The sequence below is a fragment of the Lithobates pipiens genome, unplaced genomic scaffold (genome assembly GCF_037356315.1).
Source record: "Lithobates pipiens isolate NorthernLeopardFrog02 unplaced genomic scaffold, aLitPip1_a1.2 Scaffold_18, whole genome shotgun sequence".
NCBI classification, from domain to species: Eukaryota; Metazoa; Chordata; class Amphibia; order Anura; family Ranidae; genus Lithobates; species Lithobates pipiens.
The window spans coordinates 367,067,075-367,082,569 of record NW_027507758.1 but is presented as its reverse complement, the minus strand read 5'-3'; the positions used below and the strand labels follow the sequence as shown (position 1 = coordinate 367,082,569).

Sequence of the window (15,495 nt, the reverse complement as noted above, 5' to 3'; positions counted from 1 at the left end):
GCGCAGAAAATAAAACACATATAGGTGAACAAATACCACCAAAAGAAAGCTCTATTTGTGGGGAGAAAAAAAGACAAAGATTTTATTTGCTTACAGCATCGCACGACTGCACATTTGTCAGTTAAAGTAACAGTGCCGTATTGCAAAAAATGGCCTGATCATGAAGGGGGGTAAAGCCTCCGGAGCTGAAGTGGTTAATCCATGCAACAAATTTTAATGTAATTTGTGGCCTATGAATTAAAGACACTTAACATTTCAAAGCACTGAAAAAATGCTGCCATGTTTTGCCATTTGAACAAAGTGGCTTCTGGTCCAAGGTACAGTCATGTTCTATTTATTTTCAGTACACTCAGATAGTCCCAAATGCTCTATTGTACAAAACTGACCACAGATTTTATGGTTGAGCATTGACCTGCCTCCTTCCTCTTACACACCTTACTGGCCATTGTACAAGTTTCTTGCTCTGTGGACCTGCAGTCATCTTAGAAAGTTAGGTGAACACACAATTTTACTTTGATGTGAACTCAAGGCCTTCATAGTTGAGCGTAGACAACGCATCTGCCTTGTGTGTGACCAGATCAAAATCTAGGTATTATGAATTAAATTTATATAAACCTACTAGAATGAAATATGACAATTGATTTTTTATCTATTTTTAAAGTGGAGGGCCACCCAAAAATAAAAAATAACATTAACATGCTCAAAAAAAATATAAAAAAAATTGTTTTACTTACCAGAAACACCTGTTGCTAGGCAGTCTTCCTAATCTGGCTCTTCCGATTCCGCGGCGCTTCCTCCTTTTCAGTGAGCTGTGTGTCCCAGAAAACAACAGGGCCATTCACAAAGCGCGGAGTGACGTGCCCATGCGCAGCAGGAAATGGGCAGTGAAGCCACAGGGCTCCACTGCCTTTTTCCCTTCGTTAAGAGGGCGGCGCCGGCACCTGATCTGATAGATGGATCGGGCTGGGGGGTCAACATCACGAGTTCGCTGGACAGGTAAGTGCCCTTATAAAAAATCAGCAGCTACAAACTGCTGCCTTTCAAAAAAATAAATGCGGCTGGAACACCACTTTAAGCACCTGAACCAGTGAAAATCCTGATAGTAAAGAACATAACTACCACTTCTATATCTCTGAGCTGGGAGAAACCAAATGGAAATGCCAGTTCATATTTCATCCAAGTGCTCGGAAATCCAGCTTTTAATAAAACTGCCAATACAACTTCTAATACAGTTGAAGGCCTGACACCTGGATATTATTACACCTTATTACACCTTTGTGGTCTCAACTGTTGTTGGGGAAAATGAAAGTCAAAGCAAACTATACTCTATATTAGAATACACAAGTAAGTCATATGCATCATAGAAACAGATAACTATTGCCTTACCTATTTTCATCGTTCTTCTGTACACTGAATGTCTTGCAAGTGCCATGGTCTGTAAACAGTAATGTGCCTCATATTTGAAACCTACTATCCTTCAATCTACATATTTATACACGGCTTGTTTGTTTTTTCACTATAGTACCCAAAGTAGTGAAGAACCTGACAGCAGAGAATATCACCACCACTTCTATATCTCTGAGATGGGACAAACCAGATGGAAATGTCAGTTCATATTACATACAAATAATAGGAGAATCAAATTCCAATACAACTGTAACTACAACTTATAGTACAATAGAAGGCCTGACACCTGGAAATTATTACACCTTTCTGGTCTCTGCCCGTGTCGGTGAAAATAATGTACAAGGAAATAATACTGTGATAGCTGAATACACAAGTGAGTTTACACCCAGCTAAAAATCTATTTCTATACTTTATCTTTTACATTTGTTTCAAAACATTTTTACAAAGTAAAAAAAAAAGGACATATGAAAATAATTACATGTCTTATGGCTCTTAGAAGCCGAGGATGTTTCATACATACTAACCATCACTATTTACTATTGTGTACATTGTAGAACCTGGAGTGGTGAAGAACCTGAAGACAGAGAATATCACCACCACTTCTATATCTCTGAGCTGGGAGAAACCAGATGGAAATGCCAGTTCTTATTTTATCCAGATCCTGGAAGATCCAACCTTTGATATGAATGTAACGACAACGTCTTATACAATTGAAATCCTAACACCTGGAAATTATTACACCATTCTGGTCTATGCTCAAGTTGGAGAAAATAATGTGCAAGGAGGATATGATATTGTATCTAATTACACTAGTAAGTTATTGCTGTTTTAGATAATATGCATTTTTTGTTATTGTACCATGTTCTGTATATGGTAATGTAGGGTCATATTTGATATTTACTATCCTTCATATTACATATTTATACACGGCCTGTTTGTGTCTGCACTGTAGTACCTGGAGTAGTGAAGAACCTGACAGCAGAGAATATCACTACCACTTCTATATCTCTGAGATGGGACAAACCAGATGGAAATGTCAGTTCTTATTACATCCAAATCCTGGAAGATCCACGGTTTAATACAATTGCAACTACAACTTATGATATAATAGAAGGCCTGACACCTGGAAATTATTACACCTTTCTGGTCTCTGCCCGTGTTGGTGAAAATAATGTACAAGGAAATAATACTGTGATAGCTTTATACACAAGTAAGTTTACACTAGACCCGTTAACAAAAAAAATTCCATACTTTTTCTTTTACTATTGTTTCAACGCGTTTTTACAAAGTCAAAAAAGGACATATGAAAATAATTACATGTCTTATGGCTCTTAGAAGCCGAGGATGTTTCATACATACTAACCATCACTATTTACTATTGTGTACATTGTAGAACCTGGAGTGGTGAAGAACCTGAAGACAGAGAATATCACCACCACTTCTATATCTCTGAGCTGGGAGAAACCAGATGGAAATGCCAGTTCTTATTTTATCCAGATCCTGGAAGATCCAACCTTTGATATGAATGTAACGACAACATCTTATACAATTGAAATCCTAACACCTGGAAATTATTACACCATTCTGGTCTATGCTCAAGTTGGAGAAAATAATGTGCAAGGGGAATATGATATTGTATCTAATTACACTAGTAAGTTATTGCTGTTTTAGATAATATGTATTTTTTGTTATTGCACTATGTTCTGTATATGGTAATGTAGGGTCATATTTGATAGTTACTGTCCTTCATATTACATATTTATACACGGCCTGTTTGTGTCTGCATTGTAGTACCTGGAGTAGTGAAGAACCTGACAGCAGAGAATATCACCACCACTTCTATATCTCTGAGATGGGACAAACCAGATGGAAATGTCAGTTCATATTACATACAAATAATAGGAGAACCAAATTCCAATACAACTGTAACTACAACTTATAGTACAATAGAAGGCCTGACACCTGGAAATTATTACACCTTTCTGGTCTCTGCCCGTGTCGGTGAAAATAATGTACAAGGAAATAATACTGTGATAGCTGAATACACAAGTGAGTTTACACCCAGCTAAAAATCTATTTCTATACTTTATCTTTTACATTTGTTTCAAAACATTTTTACAAAGTAAAAAAAAAAGGACATATGAAAATAATTACATGTCTTATGGCTCTTAGAAGCCGAGGATGTTTCATACATACTAACCATCACTATTTACTATTGTGTACATTGTAGAACCTGGAGTGGTGAAGAACCTGAAGACAGAGAATATCACCACCACTTCTATAGCTCTGAGCTGGGAGAAACCAGATGGAAATGTCAGTTCTTATTTTATCCAGATCCTGGAAGATCCAACCTTTGATATGAATGTAACAACAACGTCTTATACAATTGAAATCCTAACACCTGGAAATTATTACACCATCCTAATCTATGCTCAAGTTGGAGAAAATAATGTGCAAGGAGGATATGATATTGTATCTAATTACACTAGTAAGTTATTGCTGTTTTAGATAATATGCATTTTTTGTTATTGTACCATGTTCTGTATATGGTAATGTAGGGTCATATTTGATATTTACTATCCTTCATATTACATATTTATACACGGCCTGTTTGTGTCTGCACTGTAGTACCTGAAGTAGTAAAGAACCTGACAGCAGAGAATATCACCACCACTTCTATATCTCTGAGATGGGACAAACCAGATGGAAATGTCAGTTCTTATTACATCCAAATCCTGGAAGATCCACGGTTTAATACAATTGCAACTACAACTTATGATATAATAGAAGGCCTGACACCTGGAAATTATTACACCTTTCTGGTCTCTGCCCGTGTTGGTGAAAATAATGTACAAGGAAATAATACTGTGATAGCTTTATACACAAGTAAGTTTACACTAGACCCGTTAACAAAAAAAATTCCATACTTTTTCTTTTACTATTGTTTCAACGCGTTTTTACAAAGTCAAAAAAGGACATATGAAAATCATTACATGTCTTAGGGCTCTTACAAGCCGAGGATGTTTCATACATACTAACCAACACTATTTACTATTGTATACATTGTAGAACCTGGAGTGGTGAAGAACCTGAAGACAGAGAATATCACCACCACTTCTATATCTCTGAGCTGGGAGAAACCAGATGGAAATGCCAGTTCTTATTTTATCCAGATCCTGGAAGATCCAACCTTTGATATGAATGTAACGACAACGTCTTATACAATTGAAATCCTAACACCTGGAAATTATTACACCATTCTGGTCTATGCTCAAGTTGGAGAAAATAATGTGCAAGGGGAATATGATATTGTATCTAATTACACTAGTAAGTTATTGCTGTTTTAGATAATATGTATTTTTTGTTATTGCACCATGTTCTGTATATGGTAATGTAGGGTCATATTTGATAGTTACTGTCCTTCATATTACATATTTATACACGGCCTGTTTGTGTCTGCATTGTAGTACCTGGAGTAGTGAAGAACCTGACAGCAGAGAATATCACCACCACTTCTATATCTCTGAGATGGGACAAACCAGATGGAAATGTCAGTTCTTATTACATCCAAATCCTGGAAGATCCACGGTTTAATACAATTGCAACTACAACTTATGATATAATAGAAGGCCTGACACCTGGAAATTATTACACCTTTCTGGTCTCTGCCCGTGTTGGTGAAAATAATGTACAAGGAAATAATACTGTGATAGCTTTATACACAAGTAAGTTTACACTAGACCCGTTAACAAAAAAAATTCCATACTTTTTCTTTTACTATTGTTTCAACGGGTTTTTACAAAGTCAAAAAAGGACATATGAAAATCATTACATGTCTTAGGGCTCTTACAAGCCGAGGATGTTTCATACATACTAACCAACACTATTTACTATTGTGTACATTGTAGAACCTGGAGTGGTGAAGAACCTGAAGACAGAGAATATCACCACCACTTCTATATCTCTGAGCTGGGAGAAACCAGATGGAAATGCCAGTTCTTATTTTATCCAGATCCTGGAAGATCCAACCTTTCATATGAATGTAACAACAACGTCTTATACAATTGAAATCCTAACACCTGGAAATTATTACACTATCCTGGTCTATGCTCAAGTTGGAGAAAATAATGTGCAAGGGGAATATGATATTGTATCTAATTACACTAGTAAGTTATTGCTGTTTTAGATAATATGTGTTTTTTGTTATTGCACCATGTTCTGTATATGGTAATGTAGGGTCATATTTGATATTTACTGTCCTTCATATTACATATTTATACACGGCCTGTTTGTGTCTGCACTGTAGTACCTGGAGTAGTGAAGAATCTGACAGCAGAGAATATCACCACCACTTCTATATCTCTGGGATGGGACAAACCAGATGGAAATGTCAGTTCTTATTACATCCAAATCCTGGAAGATCCACGTTTTAATACAATTGCAACTACAACTTATGATATAATAGAAGGCCTGACACCTGGAAATTATTACACCTTTCTGGTCTCTGCCCGTGTCGGTGAAAATAATGTACAAGGAAATAATACTGTGATAGCTTTATACACAAGTAAGTTTACACTAGACCCGTTAACAAAAAAAAAAATCCATACTTTTTCTTTTACAATTGTTTCAACACTTTTTTACAAAGTCTATAAAGGACATATGAAATCATTGCATGTCTTATGGCTCTTACAAGCCAAGGATGTTTCACACATACTAACCATCAGGGGCGTAACTATAGGGGGTGCAGCAGTCGCGACCGCAACTGGGCCCTGTGCTGCAGGGGGCCCATGCAGCCCCCCTCTACATATGGCCTGTAGCAGCATAGGCAGCTACCCTGTTTCCCCTAAAATAAGACCTAGTGTGATTGTCGGTGATAGCTTCAATAAAAGCCCTACCCCCCAAAAAAGCCCTAGTTAAAGTCCTTGTAGGTCTTCTTTTCAGGGTAGGGCTTATTTTTGAGGAAAAAGAGTAGGGCTTATTTGGGTGGTAGGGCTTATATTGTAGCCAGCACTGACAATCACGCTAGGTCTTATTTTAGGGGAAACAGGGTAGGGGTACCAGTGCACCATGCACACGGGTGGCTGGAGGTAGAGGGTGACTAGCAGAGCTCCATGCTCGACTATCGCACTGGCTGCTCTTTAGTTGTGCATTCCCTGCATGACCTTTGTCCTCGGCCGGCTCCTCAGAGTACCCCTCTCCTGCTCTATGCATTGCCGCTCAGTCCGATACTCAGCAATACTCTTCCATCCATCCATTCTCAGCCAGCCAGATAAAAAAATAAAATAATTAAAAAAAAACTACTGATGCCAGTGGTGGAACTACAGGACTCACAAAGGTCATACCTGTGACCGCACCCTGGAGTTCCACCGCCGGACTCGGAGGGAAGGGCCCTGGCTGGGGTTTCCTGGGGGCCCTTCATGGTTTCTTGCATCGGGGCCCTGAAGGTTCTAGTTACGCCACTGCTAACCATCACTATTTACTATTGTGTATATTGTAGAACCTGGAGTGGTGAAGAACCTGAAGACAGAGAATATCACCACCACTTCTATATCTCTGAGCTGGGAGAAACCAGATGGAAATGCCAGTTCTTATTTTATCCAGATCCTGGAAGATCCAACCTTTGATATGAATGTAACAACAACGTCTTATACAATTGAAATCCTAACACCTGGAAATTATTACACCATCCTGGTCTATGCTCAAGTTGGAGAAAATAATGTGCAAGGGGAATATGACATTGTATTTAATTACACTAGTAAGTTATTGCAGTTTTAGATAATATGTATTTTTTGTTATTGTACCATGTTCTGTAAATGGTAATGTAGAGTCATATTTGATATTTACTGTCCTTCATATTACATATTTATACACGCCCTGTTTGTGTCTGCACTGTAGTACCTGAAGTAGTGAAGAACCTGACAGCAGAGAATATCACCACCACTTCTATATCTCTGAGATGGGACAAACCAGATGGAAATGTCAGTTCTTATTACATCCAAATCCTGGAAGATTCACGGTTTAATACAATTGCAACTACAACTTATGATATAATAGAAGGCCTGACACCTGGAAATTATTACACCTTTCTGATCTCTGCCCGTGTTGGTGAAAATAATGTACAAGGAAATAATACTGTGATAGCTTTATACACAAGTAAGTTTTCACTAGACTCGTTAACAAAAAAAAATTCCATACTTTTTCTTTTACTATTGTTTCAACGCGTTTTTACAAAGTCAATAAAGGACATATGAAATTATTACATGTCTTATGGCTCTTACAAGCCTAGGATGTTTCATACACACTAACCATTACTATGTACTATTGTGTACATTGTAGAACCTGGAGTGGTGAAGAACCTGAAGACAGAGAATATCACCACCACTTCTATATCTCTGAGCTGGGAGAAACCAGATGGAAATGCCAGTTCTTATTTTATCCAGATCCTGGAAGATCCAACCTTTGATATGAATGTAACAACAACGTCTTATACAATTGAAATCCTAACACCTGGAAATTATTACACCATTCTGGTCTATGCTCAAGTTGGAGAAAATAATTTGCAAGGGGGATATGATATTGTATCTAATTACACTAGTAAGTTATTGCTGGTTTAGATAATATGTATTTTTTGTTATTGCACCATGTTCTGTATATGGTAATGTAGGGTCATATTTGATAGTTACTGTCCTTCATATTACATATTTATACACGGCCTGTTTGTGTCTGCATTGTAGTACCTGGAGTAGTGAAGAACCTGACAGCAGAGAATATCACCACCACTTCTATATCTCTGAGATGGGACAAACCAGATGGAAATGTCAGTTCTTATTACATCCAAATCCTGGAAGATCCACGGTTTAATACAATTGCAACTACAACTTATGATATAATAGAAGGCCTGACACCTGGAAATTATTACACCTTTCTGGTCTCTGCCCGTGTTGGTGAAAATAATGTACAAGGAAATAATACTGTGATAGCTTTATACACAAGTAAGTTTACACTAGACCCGTTAACAAAAAAAATTCCATACTTTTTCTTTTACTATTGTTTCAACGGGTTTTTACAAAGTCAAAAAAGGACATATGAAAATCATTACATGTCTTAGGGCTCTTACAAGCCGAGGATGTTTCATACATACTAACCAACACTATTTACTATTGTGTACATTGTAGAACCTGGAGTGGTGAAGAACCTGAAGACAGAGAATATCACCACCACTTCTATATCTCTGAGCTGGGAGAAACCAGATGGAAATGCCAGTTCTTATTTTATCCAGATCCTGGAAGATCCAACCTTTCATATGAATGTAACAACAACGTCTTATACAATTGAAATCCTAACACCTGGAAATTATTACACTATCCTGGTCTATGCTCAAGTTGGAGAAAATAATGTGCAAGGGGAATATGATATTGTATCTAATTACACTAGTAAGTTATTGCTGTTTTAGATAATATGTGTTTTTTGTTATTGCACCATGTTCTGTATATGGTAATGTAGGGTCATATTTGATATTTACTGTCCTTCATATTACATATTTATACACGGCCTGTTTGTGTCTGCACTGTAGTACCTGGAGTAGTGAAGAATCTGACAGCAGAGAATATCACCACCACTTCTATATCTCTGGGATGGGACAAACCAGATGGAAATGTCAGTTCTTATTACATCCAAATCCTGGAAGATCCACGTTTTAATACAATTGCAACTACAACTTATGATATAATAGAAGGCCTGACACCTGGAAATTATTACACCTTTCTGGTCTCTGCCCGTGTCGGTGAAAATAATGTACAAGGAAATAATACTGTGATAGCTTTATACACAAGTAAGTTTACACTAGACCCGTTAACAAAAAAAAAAATCCATACTTTTTCTTTTACAATTGTTTCAACACTTTTTTACAAAGTCTATAAAGGACATATGAAATCATTGCATGTCTTATGGCTCTTACAAGCCAAGGATGTTTCACACATACTAACCATCAGGGGCGTAACTATAGGGGGTGCAGCAGTCGCGACCGCAACTGGGCCCTGTGCTGCAGGGGGCCCATGCAGCCCCCCTCTACATATGGCCTGTAGCAGCATAGGCAGCTACCCTGTTTCCCCTAAAATAAGACCTAGTGTGATTGTCGGTGATAGCTTCAATAAAAGCCCTACCCCCCAAAAAAGCCCTAGTTAAAGTCCTTGTAGGTCTTCTTTTCAGGGTAGGGCTTATTTTTGAGGAAAAAGAGTAGGGCTTATTTGGGTGGTAGGGCTTATATTGTAGCCAGCACTGACAATCACGCTAGGTCTTATTTTAGGGGAAACAGGGTAGGGGTACCAGTGCACCATGCACACGGGTGGCTGGAGGTAGAGGGTGACTAGCAGAGCTCCATGCTCGACTATCGCACTGGCTGCTCTTTAGTTGTGCATTCCCTGCATGACCTTTGTCTTCGGCCGGCTCCTCAGAGTACCCCTCTCCTGCTCTATGCATTGCCGCTCAGTCCGATACTCAGCAATACTCTTCCATCCATCCATTCTCAGCCAGCCAGATAAAAAAATAAAATAATTAAAAAAAAACTACTGATGCCAGTGGTGGAACTACAGGACTCACAAAGGTCATACCTGTGACCGCACCCTGGAGTTCCACCGCCGGACTCGGAGGGAAGGGCCCTGGCTGGGGTTTCCTGGGGGCCCTTCATGGTTTCTTGCATCGGGGCCCTGAAGGTTCTAGTTACGCCACTGCTAACCATCACTATTTACTATTGTGTATATTGTAGAACCTGGAGTGGTGAAGAACCTGAAGACAGAGAATATCACCACCACTTCTATATCTCTGAGCTGGGAGAAACCAGATGGAAATGCCAGTTCTTATTTTATCCAGATCCTGGAAGATCCAACCTTTGATATGAATGTAACAACAACGTCTTATACAATTGAAATCCTAACACCTGGAAATTATTACACCATCCTGGTCTATGCTCAAGTTGGAGAAAATAATGTGCAAGGGGAATATGACATTGTATTTAATTACACTAGTAAGTTATTGCAGTTTTAGATAATATGTATTTTTTGTTATTGTACCATGTTCTGTAAATGGTAATGTAGAGTCATATTTGATATTTACTGTCCTTCATATTACATATTTATACACGCCATGTTTGTGTCTGCACTGTAGTACCTGAAGTAGTGAAGAACCTGAAAGCAGAGAATATCACCACCACTTCTATATCTCTGAGATGGGACAAACCAGATGGAAATGTCAGTTCTTATTACATCCAAATCCTGGAAGATTCACGGTTTAATACAATTGCAACTACAACTTATGATATAATAGAAGGCCTGACACCTGGAAATTATTACACCTTTCTGATCTCTGCCCGTGTTGGTGAAAATAATGTACAAGGAAATAATACTGTGATAGCTTTATACACAAGTAAGTTTTCACTAGACTCGTTAACAAAAAAAAATTCCATACTTTTTCTTTTACTATTGTTTCAACGCGTTTTTACAAAGTCAATAAAGGACATATGAAATTATTACATGTCTTATGGCTCTTACAAGCCTAGGATGTTTCATACACACTAACCATTACTATGTACTATTGTGTACATTGTAGAACCTGGAGTGGTGAAGAACCTGAAGACAGAGAATATCACCACCACTTCTATATCTCTGAGCTGGGAGAAACCAGATGGAAATGCCAGTTCTTATTTTATCCAGATCCTGGAAGATCCAACCTTTGATATGAATGTAACAACAACGTCTTATACAATTGAAATCCTAACACCTGGAAATTATTACACCATTCTGGTCTATGCTCAAGTTGGAGAAAATAATTTGCAAGGGGGATATGATATTGTATCTAATTACACTAGTAAGTTATTGCTGGTTTAGATAATATGTATTTTTTGTTATTGCACCATGTTCTGTATATGGTAATGTAGGGTCATATTTGATATTTACTGTCCTTCATATTACATATTTATACACGGCCTGTTTGTGTCTGCACTGTAGTACCTGGAGTAGTGAAGAACCTGACAGCAGAGAATATCACCACCACTTCTATATCTCTGAGATGGGACAAACCAGATGGAAATGTCAGTTCTTATTACATCCAAATCCTGGAAGATCCACGTTTTAATACAATTGCAACTACAACTTATGATATAATAGAAGGCCTGACACCTGGAAATTATTACACCTTTCTGGTCTCTGCCCGTGTCGGTGAAAATAATGTACAAGGAAAAAATGTTATGATAGCTGAATACACAAGTAAGTTTACACTAAACCCAGCGAAAAATCTATTTCCATACATTTTCTTTTACATTTGTTTTACTACCAATTTGAGAAGGAAGAGAGGAAGAAACATGTTAGTGGCTAGAGAGTGGCAATCTGACTTCATATAAAATAAATGTCAAATGCTGGTTTGCTTGCCATCTTTCAGAGTGGAGCAGAGTTCTTGTTGTATCTTCATCCAGCCTTAGTTATCCTGCTTTCCTTAAACTGCTGTGGTGAAACTGCAAACCACTCGTGACATAGCCACTCAGGAAAGAGCCATGGTGTCTGTGCCACCCCATAGGCTGCTTTAAATTTAAGGGAGAGTAAGCAGGCATGCATTTCTAAATTATTCTAGAGTCTGATTTGAGACACCTGAATATAAGAGAGAAGATGGCCAATACCAGACCAGCTATAGACACATGCTAGGGTCGTAAAGATCATTATCTCTCTTTTTCACCCGAGCCAAATGGGGTTGAGAATCAATCACCAGTAATGTTGCTATTACAGTGTGTTTGTTATAGAGCTAGCATTAAATATAGAAGTTTAAAGATATGGCAGCAGAAGACATTTACCAAAAATGATACAGCAAGGTCAGATAGTTCAGCAGAGTAGAGTGTACAGATGGATAGAAATCATTTGCCTGTACAGCAAACAGAGAAGACATGATCAGAATTGATAACTGCAGAGGTGAAACTGTGCATCACTCATGACAGAGCCACTCAGGAAAGAGCTATGGTGTCTGTGCCCTGCCCCTGTCTGAATTGTAATGTAATGAATTAAACATGTAATGGATTAAACATGTTCATCCTGTTGTCATTTATGTTTACTTCTCAGAGCCTGGCATAATAAAGAATCTGGTCACTAATAATGTCAACACCTCCTCTATATCTCTAAGTTGGGAGAAACCAGATGGAAATGTCAGTTATTATTCCGTGCAGATCTTAGGAGTGCCAGCATTAAGTATAAATGTATCTGCAACTTCTGCTAATCTTGGTGGCCTGATAGCTGGAAATTATTACACAGTTCTCATCAATGTTCTAGTTAAGGGTGATGTTATCCCTGGAGAAATATATGCAATAAATGTGTACACACGTGAGTAATCTCTAAGTATGACATCGTGAAACCCAGTGATCAAAGTAATTTAAATATGCTAAGGTACTGATGAGATTAGAGTTTAAAAAGAGAAATGTATGCACTAATCTGTTCAAGTGTATCTAAACCAAATAAAAAAAATGTAATATATTGCAGTTTACCAGTCACTTGATGCATTTGAATATCAGAATAAAAAAGAGCTTTCCAATCGTCACACTGTACTGTGCCGAGTTAAAAAAAAAATTGCCTGCACATATCATATACAGTGGTGGCGAGGTAAGGGAGTTGAAGAGAGCTGGGGGATAAAATTCAGCAGAGAAGAGAGCTGGGGGGGGGGGGGGGTATGCTGAGAGGAGAGCTGCGGGGGGGGGGGGGGGATTTTGCAGAGTGGAGAATCGGGAAAGTGTGTGTATGGCGGGGGAGCAGAATTTATGCAGATTATGCAGATATGGGAGCTGGGGGGGATTTTAGAAAAGATGGGAGCTGGGGGGGTGTTTTACAGAGAGGAGAACTGGTAAAGTGTGTGTGTGTGGGGGGCGGAGTAAATTTATGCAGAGAGGGGAGCTGGGAAAGATTTTAGAAGAGAGGAGAGGTGGGGCATAATTTGTGCAGAAAGGAAAGCTGGGGGGGATTTTTCAGAGAGGAGAACTGGGAAAGTGTGTGTGTGGGGGGAATTCATGCAGAGAGGGGATTTGGGGGGAATTTGAGCAGAGAGGAGAGCTGGGTGGGGGTGATCTGTGCAGAGAGGAGAACTGGGTAAGGGGAGATTTGTGCAGAGGTAAGCGCTGCAGAAGGCAGGTTGTGCAAACAGAAAGCTGTGGAGCAGATTGTGCAGGGTGAGAGATGTGGGGGATGCTAGTGGTGCAGAGGTGAAACGTGGCAGTGGTAAGAGCTGTGGATTTGGCTATGCTTTAGATTGGGGTGAAGAGGGGAGGGGGCAGAGACAATGAGAATAGGGAAGCAGAGGTGAGTTGTGGACTGGGAGTGTAAGCTGTGGTTGGAGGGGTACAGAGGTTAGATTTTGACAAGGAGGGCAAAGGTGCATTGTGGATGGGGGTGCTAAGGTTAACTGTGGATAGGGATGCAGAGTTCAACTGTGGACAGGGGAAAAAAGAGGGGAGCTGTGAATGAGGGTGGCAGAGGTAAGCTAAGAGGTTTGCAGAGGTGAGAATTTTTGCTTAGGGCAGAGCAGGGAAATTTTCCGGGGAACTGTAAAGCATACATGGTTCAGTGACCAAGAGTATATAATGTATGGCACAGTATGCAGGGTACAGTGGTAAGAATTTTTTAATACACCTTGAACATTACATTACAGACTCAAGAACCGCTATACTCTGTATGCTGTGCTGTATGTTACATATCTTTTACAATGTATGTTACATTTTAAAGACCTGTGGATGTGTACACAGGGCTATATGTTGCATAGTCCTAAAAAAAAGGGACGCTTCACATTAAACTGTACCTTTTGCAGATTTTTTTCTGTGTGATATGCAAATCTCACAACTGCACTATACACACTCCTGAGCCCTGTGTGTTACGCATTCCTGAGTCCTAAACTTTGTTTTACATATTCCTAAACTATGTGCCTTGTGCGATATGCAGTTCTAAGCCTTAACTTATTACTATTATTTGGTGCCACTATTATTTGGTGGAAACTAGTATACTAAGCACCTGATATATGGCACCTAGAGTGGTCTAGGCGCTTAGAATAAGCACGGTCCTTTTGGGCTTTTTATATGATACTGTTGGGCTTTATATTTTATATTTTATGTTTCATAAGATTAGCTCATTATTTACAAGCGTGCTGATCATTTTTTATATATATTTTTTCACCATTCTTTCACTATTTGTTTCAGTTTATTGGTATTAATTATTTTGCATTTAAGGGTATAGCGCCAGATCTATTTCCCCTTCTTTCAAAAAATCTGCATAACCTTTTTATATATACTTTTTATCTTATTATCTGATAATTCAGTTGGAAGAAAATACATTCAGTTAATTCTTTCTGGAGTATCATTCTGGAATACTAAAACAGATATTTATATATTTATTTTGATGTTTTAAAGTTCAAGTTTCAAACCTCAAATGCATTTTTTTTAAATCTAGAACCTGGTATGGTGAGAAATGTCCTAATTACAAATGTAACTACTGAATCTGTTGACCTGAGTTGGCTTCCACCAGATGGTAATTACAGCTACTATAAAATAGAGGTGCCTGAAGGTATATTTCCAAATACGACAACCTCACAGTCCATTTCCATACAAGGACTGACACCAGGAAAGCAATACAGTGTCCAAATAATAGCAGTCACTGGGCCAGATGTGCAAGGAGAAGCCGAGATTACACCCACTTATACAAGTGAGTAGCGATAAATAGATGAACAACTGCATAGAAGTACCAATAATTGTGGACCAACTTAGATATCAGTAGATTTACAAATTCACGCAGAGAAACCTTAATTCAGCATAAGTATATAATGTTTGTTATCTATGTTATGTTTTATATAATTAGATTTCTGTAGCCGTCACTACCAAAAGACAGTATGTATAATACACTAGTGTGATTTCTTCTGTGTCTGCTGTTGCTCTGAATGCACTAGAATGGATCAAATAATTATCTATGGTGCCCATTTGCATCAGTGAAAAATGGTGCAAACGGTGTGAATTTTAAAAAGGTGCAGGTGCCCCATAGATTTCAATGTGAGCGCATGAAAAGCACATGAAGGAAACAT

At 38.5% G+C, this 15,495-nt stretch overlaps 2 protein-coding genes across 5 annotated transcripts in view; both read left to right on the top strand.

The window, feature by feature from the left end:
* LOC143986726 (tenascin-X-like) overlaps positions 1-11,137 on the top strand; it is a 69,776-nt gene extending 58,639 nt beyond the window's left edge. Inside the window, exons 17-36 of the mRNA XM_077485133.1 lie at positions 1,523-1,780; positions 1,962-2,219; positions 2,360-2,617; positions 2,801-3,058; positions 3,199-3,456; positions 3,638-3,895; positions 4,036-4,293; positions 4,477-4,734; positions 4,875-5,132; positions 5,316-5,573; positions 5,714-5,971; positions 6,905-7,162; positions 7,303-7,560; positions 7,744-8,001; positions 8,142-8,399; positions 8,583-8,840; positions 8,981-9,238; positions 10,172-10,429; positions 10,570-10,846; positions 11,011-11,137. Of these exons, the coding sequence (XP_077341259.1) occupies positions 1,523-1,780; positions 1,962-2,219; positions 2,360-2,617; positions 2,801-3,058; positions 3,199-3,456; positions 3,638-3,895; positions 4,036-4,293; positions 4,477-4,734; positions 4,875-5,132; positions 5,316-5,573; positions 5,714-5,971; positions 6,905-7,162; positions 7,303-7,560; positions 7,744-8,001; positions 8,142-8,399; positions 8,583-8,840; positions 8,981-9,238; positions 10,172-10,429; positions 10,570-10,846; positions 11,011-11,137 (5,048 nt within the window). The remainder of the gene's footprint in view (positions 1-1,522; positions 1,781-1,961; positions 2,220-2,359; positions 2,618-2,800; positions 3,059-3,198; positions 3,457-3,637; positions 3,896-4,035; positions 4,294-4,476; positions 4,735-4,874; positions 5,133-5,315; positions 5,574-5,713; positions 5,972-6,904; positions 7,163-7,302; positions 7,561-7,743; positions 8,002-8,141; positions 8,400-8,582; positions 8,841-8,980; positions 9,239-10,171; positions 10,430-10,569; positions 10,847-11,010) is intronic.
* The window catches only part of LOC143988218 (titin-like), a 171,306-nt gene continuing 166,416 nt past the window's right edge, over positions 10,606-15,495 (top strand). For all 4 annotated transcript variants that reach the window (XM_077487613.1, XM_077487614.1, XM_077487615.1 and 1 more), the window contains exons 1-5: positions 10,606-10,827; positions 11,011-11,268; positions 11,409-11,666; positions 12,507-12,764; positions 14,871-15,122. In XM_077487613.1, the coding sequence (XP_077343739.1) occupies positions 11,139-11,268; positions 11,409-11,666; positions 12,507-12,764; positions 14,871-15,122 (898 nt within the window). In that variant the 5' untranslated portion in view covers positions 10,606-10,827; positions 11,011-11,138. The remainder of the gene's footprint in view (positions 10,828-11,010; positions 11,269-11,408; positions 11,667-12,506; positions 12,765-14,870; positions 15,123-15,495) is intronic.